Source organism: Marmota flaviventris, chromosome 4 (genome assembly GCF_047511675.1).
Source record: "Marmota flaviventris isolate mMarFla1 chromosome 4, mMarFla1.hap1, whole genome shotgun sequence".
Classification (NCBI taxonomy): domain Eukaryota; kingdom Metazoa; phylum Chordata; class Mammalia; order Rodentia; family Sciuridae; genus Marmota; species Marmota flaviventris.
The window spans coordinates 124,949,043-124,964,968 of NC_092501.1; the positions used below are offsets into that span (position 1 = coordinate 124,949,043).

The 15,926-nt window shown below is 36.5% G+C and overlaps 1 protein-coding gene across 3 annotated transcripts in view; it reads right to left on the minus strand.

Annotated features, from left to right (window-relative positions):
- Positions 1-1,812: 1,812 nt before the first annotated feature.
- Positions 1,813-15,926, minus strand: part of Tsc22d1 (TSC22 domain family member 1) — a 114,622-nt gene continuing 100,508 nt past the window's right edge. Inside the window, exons 1-3 of one of the 3 annotated variants that reach the window (XM_027928788.2) lie at positions 5,449-5,501; positions 4,342-4,393; positions 1,813-3,173 (exon numbers count right to left, since the gene is read on the minus strand). In XM_027928788.2, coding sequence (XP_027784589.1) covers positions 2,916-3,173; positions 4,342-4,344 — 261 coding nt within the window. In that variant the 5' untranslated portion in view covers positions 4,345-4,393; positions 5,449-5,501 and the 3' untranslated portion in view covers positions 1,813-2,915. Of the gene's footprint in view, positions 3,174-4,341; positions 4,394-4,808; positions 5,184-5,448; positions 5,502-15,926 lie in introns of those variants that run through there. The other 2 variants (XM_027928787.2, XM_027928785.2) reach the window with 2 other exon arrangements.

The window sequence follows — 15,926 nt, forward strand, 5'->3', positions numbered from 1 at the left end:
ATTTTTGCTCTTAAAATATGCAAAAAAAAAAAAAGCAGTTACTGAACATAGCTAATTTGAAACAGAATACAGACATTCATTAAAATCATGTAAAATTCCTTGGCTTTTCCTTCATTGAAAGGCGGTCTGTCCTGCTGCAATTAATGATGTCATGAACACCCACTGCCCTCCAGCATTCCATTCTCCTCAGAAATCTTTCCTGCCCCACAGAACATAAATATGATACAATCAATTATATAAAACCTACAGGCTAATAAGGCCTAGTTAGGTCTGTAGTAGCAAAACACCTTTTTTGAGTATGATTAAATATGTCAATCACCTAAAATACATATAATAAATGAAAGGCACCTATGGGAACATCTTTCAATTTTAATAATTAATTCTGACTTCACATACAGTATTTGGCTACCAAAATTTCAATGGAGTTTTATTTCTTCTGTGGGGAGGAAGGAACTGGGTATTGAACACAGGGGTACTCTACCACTGAGTTACAACCCCAGTACTTTTTATTTTTTAATTTTAGAGACAGGGTCGCACTAAGTTAACCAGGCTGGCCTCGAACTTGTGATCCTCCTGCCTTAGCCTTCCAAGCAGCTGGCATTACAGTTGTACACCACTGTGCTCAGGTTCAGAGTTTCACATATTTAATAGAAGGACCGAAAGGATTCTTCAGTAATGGAGAAGAGATTGAGCTTTTCCAAATCCTCCACAATTTCCACATACAATGTTAAGGAAATTTCATTTAAAAACATAAAAGATGAAATGGCTACTCACTACAGTTTTCCTTTTTGAAGAAAATATAATTACTACCTAAGTATCCCTTAATTTAAGTCAAAATTATCTGATCTTCAAATTAATATGACACAAGATTTTTGTGAGTCCTCTTCAAGTTCCCCAAACATCTCTGGGCAACGGCCAGCAGGCTATGATGGGCAGCTAGTTCACTGCTTCAATACTTCCATTTTCTAACTCACGCATGCCATCTGAGCCTTTTCAGGAGTCTCATGACCCACTTACCTGTCAATCTCCTACAAATGGAGAAGTGACAGATTCAGAAAGTTAAGTCCTTGTCCTACGAGCACTTTATAGAGTTTGTGCATGCTCTGATTCCCATATGGCAAAGGGCTGTTGCTAAGGTCCTCAGGCAGATTATAGACAATTAGCTTTAGGATTCCAGTGTATTTTTAAATTTTGACTTATTTTACATTCTTATAGAATCAGCTGGGAAGGACTCCCTTGATCATCAGGTCCTACTTCAAATAGAGTTCAGGCAACCCCTGGAAATCAGGTCTTTTGCTTGGACAAAATAAATTATTGCTCCAGAAGCTAGAAGCTCAGAGCACCCTACAAGAGACATCCCAACCCAAGGTGAAGAGTCCTTAAAGTGAAAATCAGGTATCTCTTAAGTTTCATTTTTTTTGATCTTAAAGATGTTTACTCGATTAAAAACAGAATAAGGCTTATTTCCCATCTGGTTCAGTAAACATTGGAAGATGAAGATATTCATGAATTCCAGAATTTTAAAGCCATAGGAAAATTTAAGACATTTATCTTTCAATCCTTTTCATCAGCCCACAGGGGTGAAGTGACTTGTCCAAGACATGCTAGAGTTGGAAGAACTGAGCCATCTTCTCCACTGTCTCTTCTCTTACTAGCCCAACAATGCCGTGTCGAGTTCCTTCCACATCACACTCCTACTTTGTCCAGCAGTTCTACTCCCTGTCAGGATTTTACTAGCCAAATTGCTTAGCTTAACCTGCAAACAGTTGTGGAAATACCTGCAATTATGTTCACACTGTAATATGGAAACACTTGTTTATCAACATTTTATATGCTTTATTGAAAGTTGACAAGAACAACAGTTAAATACAGTGACACCTTACAACTGTGTAGAGAACATGCACAGGAACATTTGCATATAGCTACTATACAGGTGATATGCAGAAACCCCTACTGGGAACTCCAATTTATTAGCTAAAACTGATCATTTTTCAAAGTCATCAACCTGCTCAATCCAAAGACTTCAATGAACAAGGATTTACTTCAAAATATTCAGCAGCTAGATTTCTGATTACACAAAGTGACTAACTGTGCCAAATTCTTAAAATTTCTTCAGGTGTGGTTTTTGTCATGTAGCAGTTTTATGTAGGTCTCTATATAAAAGACAATCCACACCTCTTTAGACAGCCAATGAAACACCTAAATTTCAATCTGTACAACCTAAACAGTAGTTCCAGTCCTCTAATGTACAAAATAGTTACACTACATACACAAATATACAATAAGCAAAACAACCTTCATAGTAAGATAGCCTAGGTCCCAGCTACCTGTCACCGTTTTATCACTAATAGTTTTGTGTCATCCACTGTTTAATAAAAGAGGCACAGTACTATTTTTTTTTTTTATAGGTTTTGGTGACAGTCGTCAGTGTGTACAATGAACTGCATTCCCCCTCCTTTTAGTCTTTTTCTTGCCTCCCTTTCAAGTTCCTCATGGGGGGGAGAGGAGAGTACAAAGTCCAGTGAGGAGCTCCATTGCTTCCTAACCCCATGGAGTACACTACCAGCAGCAGAACTCCTGGAAGTGGGGTGGGCAGCAAGAAGGGATGGAAAGGCACACAGCTCCTCAGCATCAAGTAACCATTCCTCAGATTATCTGCCAAGCTGCACAAGGTACAATCCATGCTAATTCTCTGTAACCTTTAATTCACCCAACTAATAAATTTCTTCAAGCCAAAAGCAAATGAGTGTTTAATACTGGAAAAAAAAAAGAGATAATGGCATATGTCAGTCTCACGTCTCTTTTGCAGCGAGCAATGAAATGGGTGACTGTGGAGGCAGACTCTCCCTAGTACATCTTCCTGGTGTGTTCAGTTCAGACAGCAGCAGCAGCCAGTTCTGCGCGGGCATAGGAGGCTACGCGGTTGGTCCTGAGCCCTGGGACGCTGGCTGAGCAGGGGGCTGTGTGGTCCCCTGTGGCTGCGTGGTGGCAGGAGGGGAGCCAGTCTGCAGCTGGGCCTGAAACTGAGCGAGCTGCTCAGGACTGGCCAGTGTCTTCAGCAGATTGTTTTCCTGCTCCAGCTGGGAATTTTTCTCTATTAGTTCTTTGATTTGCTCTTTGAGGACCTCCACTTCCTCTCTAACTGCATACATCAAATGGCTTTTCACCAGATCCTACAAGAAAAAGGGGGAGAAAAAGGGTTTAATCTACTATTTCCTAGACTCTGAATTTCTAAAGCATTATTTTGCAAAGCTCTCTAGGCCTAATCTTTCACATATTTTGCCTTTGAAAAAGTTCAATAAACCAGACTTAGGGAAATCTGAATACAACCACAAGAGCACAGTACTTAAGTTTAAAGTATAAGTGATCAGGCCTTCCAAAATTCTATGGTTCCTCTGCAGGGGTTAGCAGGGACGCATACAGTCGGGTTCCTATTTGCGATGGCAAAATGCACTTAGGCTCCTACACTGGGCGCTGAGTTCCTGGAGCCAGGCCTCCGGGATGTTCAGGCCCGCAGCTTAGTGGCTGTTTCCCCGCCCCCAAGTCCCTCCCCAGCCTTCCAGAGCCGCCTCCCTCAGCACCGGCTGCAGCCAGTTCCTACAGAGCATGTTGCCGCATTTTCTTCCCTCCACCCCAGGCCCCCCTCTTTTCGTGATTAAGCTGACATCACAGAAACCTGGGCAGACGTCGCAGCCAATGGGAGCCCGAGTTATTTATAGCTCCGAATTAAAGGTTCGGAGTTTGCCTAGCAACAGTGGGCAGAGAATCCCGTGAGAAGAGCCACAGGCGCTGCTCCAATAACAAAGAACGGCCAAGGCGGAAATAAAAAATAGGAGAAATCCAAGCGCAGGCTGAGAAAACAAAACTTTTCTCCCATTCTCCTTCATTCTGCAGTAGCATGCATTGCTGGGGATCCATTTGTGCACGGTCTAGAAGGCTCTTCACTGAGATCCCCACTTCTGGGGCCCTCCCCACTCCAGGCTCCCTAGTAAAATTTTAGGATTCCTAGTGAAGCCACATCCTTAAAGATGTGCCCAGGACCAACGGAAGGAGACGCTGAGCCAGCGTTTTCCTAGCAAAAGGGGACACCCTACAAAAATCCTAAGGTTGTATGAAATCAGTCCAGGAGAGAACATTTAATACCCTGAGGGCCTTTTCGTCCATGGCAGCCATGGTATGTGGCCCCACGCTGGCAGAATAGAGATAGCAGCAGCTTTTCTGAATGTATGAAGAACAATCTACATCATCTAGTCCTAAGGGATGCACTGGTTCCACCCCAAGACATCTCGCTTTCTGTGCTGTGCCCATGTTTAATACAAATGATTTTTAATCAGTACATACCATAGCTTGCTCGATTTTGTTGTCGATAGCTACCACACTTGCACCAGAGGAGCTGAAAAAAGAGGATAAAAGAGATCATCAAAAACAAATGGAATTTATCTTAAGCATCCAAGATAAAAGACGGATCTCTCAATTCTGTGATGTTATTAACATCATATTTTGAACGTTCTCAAACGCTATGAAATTTATCACCCTCCAGAAAATACAGCCACTCTCTTACTAACGACTATCCAGGCATTTCCCTATTTTACTCAGCCACAAAGGGCTAAATTACATAATGTGGGAAAGCCTGTTCTCTTGACCAGACCTGCGAAAATAACGCTATTCTGAACATTTCAAAAAGCAACATCCATGTCACAGTAATCTCTCAAGCTACGGACAAAGGAATTTGCCCGGCTATCTTTTACCTGCATTATTACAAATACCTCTCGAGTAAATTTTAAAAAACTACTCCAGCCAACATTTACCTATTGTCAAGTCTCACAGAGGCGTTTTCAGTCCCCAGCAAAGATGACAAGAAAGAAATTGAGAAATGTCTCAGTTGGTAAACTCCTAGATCCATCGCCACTGGTCTACACCATTGGGATTTCATGCAATTGCAGCCAAAAACACCCTCGTGGAAAAAAATATAAAAAAGAGGGAACAGCAGCAGCCTTGCTTGTGCTAGATAAAGTCTTCTAGTTTTCTACAGCCCAAGGAGAGAGAAAACAGCAGCGCCAGTTTAAAGAAACCCGGCTTCTGGGGCTTGGAGAACCGGGCAGATTCAGATCCCAGCGCTACGCGAAGCCTCAGGACCGGCAGCGCGGCTCCACTCGGCTCTAGACCGGGTCTCCCGGTCTAAGTGCAACATATATTCAGCACACAGAAGCGCCGATTGGCCAGTTCCTGGTCGGACCGCCCCTCCGCTCTTCCCCGCCCGCCCAGCTCCCTGGGCTGCCTCCCCCGCCTGCACTCCAGCTCAGCTCCTCGGGTGGGCTGGCCGAGCAGTTCTGGGAGCAGCTGGGGCGCGGGCCGCGGAGGCCCCCACGGCCTGGGAATGCCTGGCCACGGCATGGACAGAAAGTGTCTAGGTCCCTGAAGACACGATCGATGCCCCGCACTGCTTACGTTTAAGGGGAGTCAGACCCCGGTCCCCGGAGTGGCCGGTCCCGGCGACTGCTCAACCGACAACGCTTCCTATTTGCAACAAGAACCGTCTGATCTACTGGGCATGCCCAGTCCCACCACTAAAGACTTGCAGGAGCTGAAGCATCTCGATTTCAATTATCTGGTTCTTACAGGCAGCAGTAATGGGATGATTTTATAGAGGGTTTTATTTATAAGAATAATAACCCTACTGCAAGAATATTTTTTAAATGCCAATAAAATTACATTTGCTTTTTGAATAATAGTACCTTCACACGAATTTATCCGTTACTTTTAGAAACTAACACTACATTTTCTGTGCTGGGCAAAAAAAAATTGGGTCAAAGGAAACCATAGAATGAAATCCAGGGTATCTTCCCCAAATGTCCCCAGAGCCATCAGCCTTGAAATCATATCTCCCCAACAGCACCAGGAATTAAATATACCTTTTTCCATTTATAACTAGAAAAGTCAGTCCCTGGGTTGGATCCTAAAGAGATCCATTTTCAGCAAGTCACTAAGGCAAGTTTTGAGGTTAAGCGGCAATTCTTCCAAGACTCAATCTTATTAGACTGAAATAGTCCAGTACCCTTCAAAGCACACAACTCCTTGGAGGTAGTCTGCCCATTTTCAGTGTCCAGAATCAGTCAAAAGGAGCATATGATGGTGATTAAAAAATAGTTAAGTAGCCAAGGAGTACTGCAGGCTCACCCTATGGTCACACTGAACAAATAATTCACTTTGCCAAACCCAAATCAAGAGATCTGGGTGTAAAATGCAACCTGTGACAAAATTATCTCTATTAATTTAAAATATCTGCAAGGATGCATCAGTTAAGATTACAATTAGTATACTGTAGATCTAAGAAGTTTGCTTATTAACACAATATAAACTTGTTCGCAGTACATTTGAGAAGGGAACATTAACCTCTACAATACTGCCCTCTCATGGCATAATACTATAAAAACAGAAAGGGGGCGGGGACCCACTACAAAGTATTTGGGATCTAATTCATAGGCAAGTTGCATCATCAAAAATAATTGCAACATAAAATCTGACCACAGAATGTAAATATATATTACACACACACACACACACACACACACACACACACACACACTTCTTCCAAACAAGCATTCTCCCTCATGGAGCATCCTTTCCTAAAATTTCCATCACAGCCTTTTGGAGAAGCTTTAAAGCTGACCTAAGTCTGGCAGAGGGACATTTAGTTTTTAAAACTGTCTAAAGCAATTAGGAACCAAATATGGTGAATTCAGTAGATGAAGAGGAGGATAAAACTTTTGGGGGGTTAAAAACTAAGTGTATCTATAAGACAGTAAGATACATTTTTATTATAAGGTTCATGTTAGGTTTTGATTTTGAATAAAACATTTACTAGCATATCTATAATTTATAAAAATTAACTATTATATATTTTTAAAGAAGGCACCCATTTTCAGTAAAAGGAAACAATACGTAGAAACTCAAAACCTATAATAATTTGGAAAACAAGCATATAGTCCCTATGTCTACAAATGCTAAACAGAACTATTATTTACTACATGATAGCTTCTATACTTTGAAAGTTAAAGTTATAACTAAAACTATCTGTGATAAGATCCATTTACATAATCCAACTGAATACCAACTTCAAAGGAAAAGCTATAAAAGAACTTTAAAAATCTTCTACATTCACATAAAGAAATGAACTTAAAACTCTCAGCTGGAGTTTAAAAATATTACTGAATTAACTGAATTTTATTTAATCAAGTTGTTCTTGAACATAAGCAGAAATCAGTTAACTATGTTTTTATTTCAGTCATTTCAATTAAGCAACAGAAGCAAATACAAACATATCCCTCCTGAGGGACATTTTGGTCATCTCTAATACTTTCTATTTCAAATAAAATGCAAGAAACATCTTTGTATATTCATTCGAGAGAGGGGAGGGAGAAGGAGGGAAAAGAACATGTACATTTCTGCAGAATTTGCTAAGCCAAAGGATATGCAACAAAAAGAATGATTAGAAATTTAATTTTTTCAAACCTTTCATATAAACATGCTACTTTTTTTTGAAACTGGATTTTTACCTGAAAGCTGCAAAGACATAATTTGGAAAAGAAAGCAAAGGAAATGAATGAAAGGTTCGTGGAGGAAAACCACTGAATCAGAAATATCTGGGGCACAAATGGCTAGAATTACATTCAAAGTTCTTCTGTTTGTCTGACAAAACACCTATGAGTCTTGTGTCAGAGCTCATCGAAGACTTGCTGATAGGACAGAGAAAATACCACAAGCCTCCAGAAGGAAGCTATAAAGGTGTGGACCATACAAGTCAGCTTTAGGCCCTGGGCAGAGATCAAGAGCTCTCACTCCCCTGAGTATTCTGAAACACAGGGAACAGACTGGACACTGGCGATTGGGATGTTTTGTTATTGTCTACTTTGGAGCCTTTTTGCACGGATTCCTATTCAACCACCTCTGCATCTTGGTATAAAGATATTTGTGTCCAACTAAGAAATAAATATTAAGAAAAAAAAAAAAAAAACATGGGGAAACCGTAGAAGAGGAGCAGAGGCAGGGCCTGTACTGTATTTCTGAGTAACTAAATCTGATTTGACACGGTCAATATTAGTAAGGAGGGGGGGGGGGGATCCATCACCACTCAACAAGGATAATCTCTTTCTCCCCATCCAAAATTCCTTGTAAATCTGAAATGACTGCCAAGGAAGCAGGTAAGACACATGGCCCTGCAACTGACCAAATCACTGTTGTCTAGGGACTCCCAGGTCACCTCCACTTTCCTAGTTTACTCTCATTAGGCACTGAAAGCAGGGTTATCGGGTTTAGCAAACCGCAGGATTCCCTGCTAAAGAAAATGTGGTATATATATGTACAAGAAAATATACTCAGCCATAAAAAATAAAATCCTATCATTTGCAACAACATGGATGGCTTTCAAGATTTTATTAATTAAAATAGGCCAGACACAGAAAGACAAATACCACATGGTCTCATTCATAGGTGGAATCTAAAAAGGTTGATCTCATTAAAGCAGAGTAGAAAGTAGTTTACCAGGGACTGGGAAGGTCATATGGGATGCAGGGGAGGGAGAGGGTGAAATGAGAAGATGTTGGTCAAAGGTATATAATTACAGATGGAAGAAATAAGTTTAAGAGATCTGCTGTACAACATGATGGCTAGAGTTAATGATAATATATTGTATATTTTAAAAATGCAAAGAGTGGATGTTTAGTATTTTCATCACAAGAATGTAACTATATGAAATAATACATCTGCTAATTAGCTAGACTTAACTATTCTACAATATACATATATTTCAAGACATAATACTATATACAGTGAATACATACAATTTTATCTGTCAATTTAAGAAATATTTAAAATATTTAAAAACTGAAATGTATTAAGAATAAATCTGATTAACAGACAATGAATAATGCTTTAGTGTTGATTCCCCTCCACAAACATAACAAGAAATAATGCCAAAGAAATCAAAAAAAGGGAAAAGCTGTTAAACTCAACCATATTTTAAATTTCCTTGTTTTGATAAAGGTTAGAAAGTGGAAAAAATCTTCAAAAAAAAAAAAAAAAATAGAACAACAAAAGGAAAATAATGAGAGAATTGTGAGATAAAAGAGAAGAAACTTTAAGGATGACTGCACATCCAACACCAAAACGGTATTAGTTCCAAAATTAGAGGGAAGGGAAATCATTTAGAAATTAAAAGAAATCATTTAAAAATTTTTCCAGAACTAAAGGGCACAAAAGTCCAGTTTAAATGAGATGATTAAGTGCCCACCACTATAAATGAAAAAAGCCTTATAGTAAAAGCACATCATGAAATTTCAGCTCATTAGGATAGAGAAAAATTCCTGAAAGCTTACAAATGGGAAAAAAAAAAATAAGTTACAAACACAAGAACTACCATCAGAATGGGTTTGATGGCTTTCAGAAAACAACAGAGAAAAATACCTTAAAATTTTGAGAGAAAAAGGTTTTTAAAAAAAATATCTAGAATTCCATCATTTGAGTGCAAAGGTAGAGTAAAAGCATTTTTAGATGTTTCACGCACAATGGAGGAGAGCAAACCAAGAAAATAAGAACGCTTAAGAAATGGGAACCAAATATCAACACTGAGAAGAAAGAAGGGGAAAGAGAGGGAAACTACAGGTGACAAGGCCAAGCAAGCCCAAGCAGCAGTGGGCCTGTGCCTGGTCAGAAGGGTGAGGGACAGCTGAGGGATCGAAGGAGCCGGGCAGTGCCCATGGGTATGTGACAGGGCTAATGGAACCACTGGATAGGTTCAAAGACAGTTTTTCAGAAAACAAAGCAAAAAAAACACAAAACAAATACTCAAATAAAATTTATGTGACTGTATTTTTAGATTTTTAAATTGATTTAACTTTAAGAAGTTAAATTTATTGGGAATAATATAAGGGTAAATAATATTACACAAAAACGTGGAAGTAAATAAGGAGGAAAAAATAAATAATTAAAAGTGGCTACATCTGAAACAGACTTGAGAGGAGTGGATAAAGGAAACTCTTAATTTTCTTCTATTCATTCTATTTGATACTTACATATGTACCGTATTGCCTGGATTAAATAAAACACTTTAAAGCAACAGAAGGATTCACAGACACACAGAGAGGGACCTGCAGGAGATGCCCCACCCTTCTGGCCTTCCACAGAGTACTACCCCAGACTAGGAAAATAATCCCCCAAAAGAAGGAGGCCGAACAATTTTCAGAAATCTCACAGGGTGGGGAAGAGGAAGGGCTACCACAACCCTTAGTTTAAAAAACTTGTAAATACAGACATCCAATACTCAGAAGGGTAGTGGGGGAGCTTAGTCCTAGGCTGAAGGGGAGATTTGATCCTGTGGAAAGTAGTTTAAAGGAAGCCTTGAACACATCAAACTATTTTCAAGTAATTTATATTGTCCCCAAACAAAGCCCAAGTATATTTAATAAAATAAAATCTCTACCATCCAATTATTCATAGTATCTGACACCCAATAAAAGGTACCAGACACAGAAAGGAACAAGTAGGGAAGTATGACTCATAATGAGAAAAACAATTAATCAAAATGACCCAGATATGACAGAGATGACAGAATTTGTAGACAAGGATTTTAAAGCAGCTGCTTTGACTATATTTTCCAGACTATATGTTCCAGAAGGTAGTTGAGACATTAGCATACTAAAGACAGGCATGAAAATGCAAATTAATCAAAATGAAAATACAATGCTTAAGAATAAAATACACTTTATATAGGATTCTAGCAGCAGAATAAATAGGGCAGAAGCATTACTGATATATTAACAATATAAAGTATTCAAAATAAACGTAAAAACAATTGGAAAAAGAAGAATGAAACAAAAAGGAACAAAGCATCAATTGTGGGACAGTTTCAAGAAACCAAATATATCTGTGGTAAACTCCCTAAAGACTAGAGGAGGGAAAGGAAGAAGAGATAGTTTAAGAAATAATGGCAATTTATCCCAAATTTATTAAAAACAATAACTCACATATGTAAGAATTAAATAAATCCCAAAGCAAGAGAATCATGAAGAAAATTACAGCAAGCATGTGGCCCAAATTGCTTAAAACAGTGATAGAGAGAATCTTGGAAACAGAGAACTATGTTACATACAGAGCAACAAAAATAAGAATGATAGTGGACTTCAGGCTGGAAACAGTGCTAGAGAGAAGACGGTACAGAACCATCTTTATAGAAAGAAAAAAAGACAAACTTGTCAATCTACAATTATATGCCTAGTAAAGAATCTTTAAAAATTTTTAAGGCAAAATACTTTTTCAGACATACAAAGGCTACAAAAATTTTTCACAGACAGACTTGCATACAAGAAAGTTTAAAGTAAGTTGTTCAATAGGAAGAAAATGATACCAGATGAAAATCTAGATCTACACAAAAGAATGAGGAGTGTCTGAAATGACTATCACATAGTTAAATATAAAACCTTTCCACCCATTACTTTTAAAATCTCTTTTAACAGATAACTGACTGTTTAAAGGAGAAAAAAATAACAATGTACAGAATGGACTATTAAATATGTAGAAATAAAATGTATGATGAAAAACACAATAAAGGGGCTGGGGTTGTGGCTCAGTGGCAGAGTGCTTGCCAAGCCAAGCCCATGTGAAGCACTGGGTTCAATCCTCAGCGCCACGTCAACATAAATAAATAAAATAAAGGTATTGTGTCCAACTACAACTAACAACAACAACAACAACAACAACAAATATATATATAAAATAACCAGAACAAAGTCTAGGAAGGGAGAAAGAAAGTATATTGCTGTAAAGTTATTAGATTATGGTGAGTTAAAGATGTATACTATGAACTCTAAAGGCAATAAGCCAATATAGAAGGAAAAAATGGAATCAAGAAACAGTACAAACTCAAGGAAGACAGAATGAAAGGAGAAAAAAAAACAATAAAAATATCTAGATTTAAACAATTTATATCAACAATTATATTAAATGGTATAAATTAAGCTTTCCAATTAAAAGGCAGAGACTGCTAAATTGGATGAAAAGGACACAACTATGCTACCTACAGGAAATGTACTTTAAATATAAAGGCACAAATATGTACAGGAAGAGGATGGAAGAAGATATTCCATGTTAACAGTAATCAAAAAAGTAGGATTGACAATATTATTTAAACAAAGTAGGCTGTAAAGTAAAGAGCATTACCAGGAATAAAGCGTCAGTTCATCAAGAGGTCATAAAAATCCCAAATGTTTATGTACTAATAACACAGCTTCAAAACACATGAAGCAGGGCTGGAGCTGAAGCTCAGCAGCAGAGTGCTTGCCTAGCTGTGTAAGACACTGGGTTCGATCCTTAGCACCACATAAAATTAAATAAAATAAAGGTATTGTCCATCTACAACCACACACATAAAAAAAAATGAAGCAAATATTGATAGAATTGTAAAGGCATTGGATGTTTCATCAATTCCTCTCTCAGTAATTGAAAGAACAAGTAACAGAAATAACAAGTAGACAGAATGTTATCAACCACTTGACTTGATTTCTGTAGAACATTTCATCTAACATTAACTGAATACACATTCTTTACAAGTACATGTGAAACTTTTACCAAGATAAATAATATTCTGAACTATGAAACAAGTCAATAAATTTAAAAGGATTCAAACTATACAAAGAATGTTTTCTGACCGTAATGGCATTAATTAGAAATCACTAATATAAGATTACCTGAAAAAATCTCCAAATACTTAGATGAAATGGGCAAATTCTTAGCAACCACAAAAGTCATACAAGAAGAAACTGATAACTTGAGGAGCCATATATTATTTACAAAATTGAATTTGTAGTTTAAAATTTTCCTATAAAGAAAACCTCAGATCTATATGGGTTCACTGGTAAATTCCACTATAGATTTAAAAAATAAATAATACCAATTTCATAAAAACTTTCCAGAAAATCGAAGAGGAGAAAACATTTCACAATTCATTCTATGAGGCCAGCATTCCTGATTTTTTCTGATGCTAAATTTTATTTGATGCTAAAATTAGATAAAGATATTATAAAAAAAAAAGTCTACAGATTTGTAGCCCTAATGAATATAGACACAATTTTTTTAAACAAAATTTTGGCAAATTAAATGAAACTACATATAAAAAGAATACTATATCACGTCCAAATGCCATTTATCCTAGGAATGCAAGATAAACATGAAAATCAATCAAAATATTTCACTTTACAAATAGACTCAAGAAGAATTGTTGGATCATTTCAATAGACACAGAAAAAACATCTGACAAAATTCACCATCCATCTAAGATAAAATCTTTCAGTAAAATAGGAACTAAAGGGAACTTCCTCAACATTCAACAGACATCTTACTTAATGATAAAGAATTAATGTTTTCCCCCTTATTATTAGAAGGGAATCATATCCACTCTCAGTACTTTGGCATCATACTAAAGCTAATAGCCAGGTAACAAGGCAAGACAAAGAAAGAAAAAAAAAACATCTACACTACAATGAATAAAATTAAATTAAATTAAATCATCTTGATTCACAGATAACACGATTATCTACAAAAAGCCAAAAAGTCCACAAATAACTACCAAGAAGCAACTTTCTCAAGATCACAAGATATAAGTTCAATACACAAAAATAAAGTTGCATTTCTATTTATTAGTAATGAACAATTTAAAATTTCATAGTAGCATGAAAATACATGAAATGGGTAAATATCTAACAAAGTATGTACAAGATCTGTATGCTAATAAAGTACTGATGAAGGGAATCCAAGAGAACCAAATAAATGCTGAACTATATGCTGTGCTTGGAGGTTGAAAGACTCACTATTATTAAACTATCATTTCCTTAACCAAAAACTATTGTATAGATTCAGTGTAATCTTAATCAAAATCGTGTTGAAAAGTTTTAGTGATTCTAAGTGTCATGGGCAAAGAAATTAGAATAACCAAAACAATTTTGGAAAAATAACAAGAATGAAGGACTTCTGCCACTTGATCTCAAGGCTTTCATCAAGTTAGTATGGTATTGGCCAAAGGACAGTCATATAGAGCAATGGAACAGATTAGAGAGATCAAAAATAGATCTACACATACATGGCAAATTGATTTTCAACAAATATGTAAAGGCAGCTCAAGGGAGAAGAGATAGTTTTCTCAACAAACAGTGCAGGAACAACTGGATAACCACAGCAAAAACTAATACATAACAATCCCCCCAACTTGATTCATTTTTCACACATGACTTCACATAGATCACAGATCTGAATGTGAAATCCAAAACTATAAAAGTTTAATAAGAAAACATAGAAGAAATCTTTTATTCCCCAAATTAATAAAGATTTCTTAGGACACAAAAAGCACAATTCATGAGAGGAAAAAAAAACAATAAATTAGACTTTTGTCAAAAAAAAGAACATCTATTCTTTGAAAGACAATAATAGTACATGAATATTGCAAGTCTTGTATCTGATAAAACACACAAAACAACTGCAGGAAAATGAACAGTCCAATAAAAGAAATGGTCAAAATTCATGAACAGATAGTCTTATCAATGATATATGACTGTAAATAAGCAAATGGAAAAAATTTAAAACATCATTAATCAATACAAAAATGCAAACTAAACCACAATGAGATATTATGACACAACACACCTATTAGTATGGCTAACATAAAGATATAAAAATAATTTTAAACCTTTAGATACCAAGTATTGACAAGAAGGCAGAACAATTGGAACACTCATATTGACAGCGGGAATACAAAATGTAACACTGACTTTGCAGAAGTTTTTGCAGTTGCTCACAAAGATAGACCCATACTTTCTATAAAACCTAGCAATCCTAATTCAGGTTACTTCCTTAAGAGAATTAAAAACATGTTATCATCAAAATCAGTACATAAATGCTTACAGTGACTTTTTTATAATCACTCAAAACTAGAAAAAACCCAGATGTCAACTCAATTTAAAAATAGATAAACCAATTGTACATTTATACAAGAGTACTACTACTCAGCAATAAAAACAAATGACTACCAATACACATAACAGTATGAATAAATGAATCTCAAATACATCACAGTAAGTAAAAGAAGCAAGACTCAAAAGGCTTTGAGAACACTTCACAACTCATTCCATTAAACCAGCATTCTAAATACTAACACTAGATATAGTATAAAAGAAAAATGAAATCTACAGCCCTAATGAATATAAATATAAAATTTCTTTAAAAAATTTAGCAAATTAAATACAACTATTTACAAAAAGAATAAACATCCTAAGATGTAACATATACAGTATATATGATTCCATTTATATGAAGGAAAGGCAAAATGTCAGTGACACAAGATAGAAGTTGCCAGACCCTTGGGGGGAGGGAAAGGTAGGTTTTTGTGGGTGCTATTCCCATTTTGACTGTGTTGATGGTATACACAGTGTTTTTCAAAATCTAGTGTATATATAACTATATACTAAAAAGGGAAATTTTATTATATTTAAATTATATCTTTTTGTTATTGTTGTTGTTGTTAAATAGCTGCCTCTAAGTAGCAGACTGGAAAGAACAGAAAAAAGAAACTTCTAAAATTTTTTCTATTAATTTTATTTGATCTTTATGTATACACATGTATTATTTTTATTGTAGTAAAAACATACCAAAAAACTTACCATCTTTAAGTATACAGTTAAGTAGGACTAAGTATACCCACATTGTTATGAAACAGATCTCCAGAACTTTCTCAACTTGCAGAACTACCCATTAAAAAATTCCCTATTTCTTCTTTCTCCCCACCCATGGTTAAACTTTGTTTCCATGATTTTTGACTACTTTAGATATCTGTATTATTTTGATTAAAAATATTCTAAAGTAAAGGCAAAAAAAAAACCTACTAA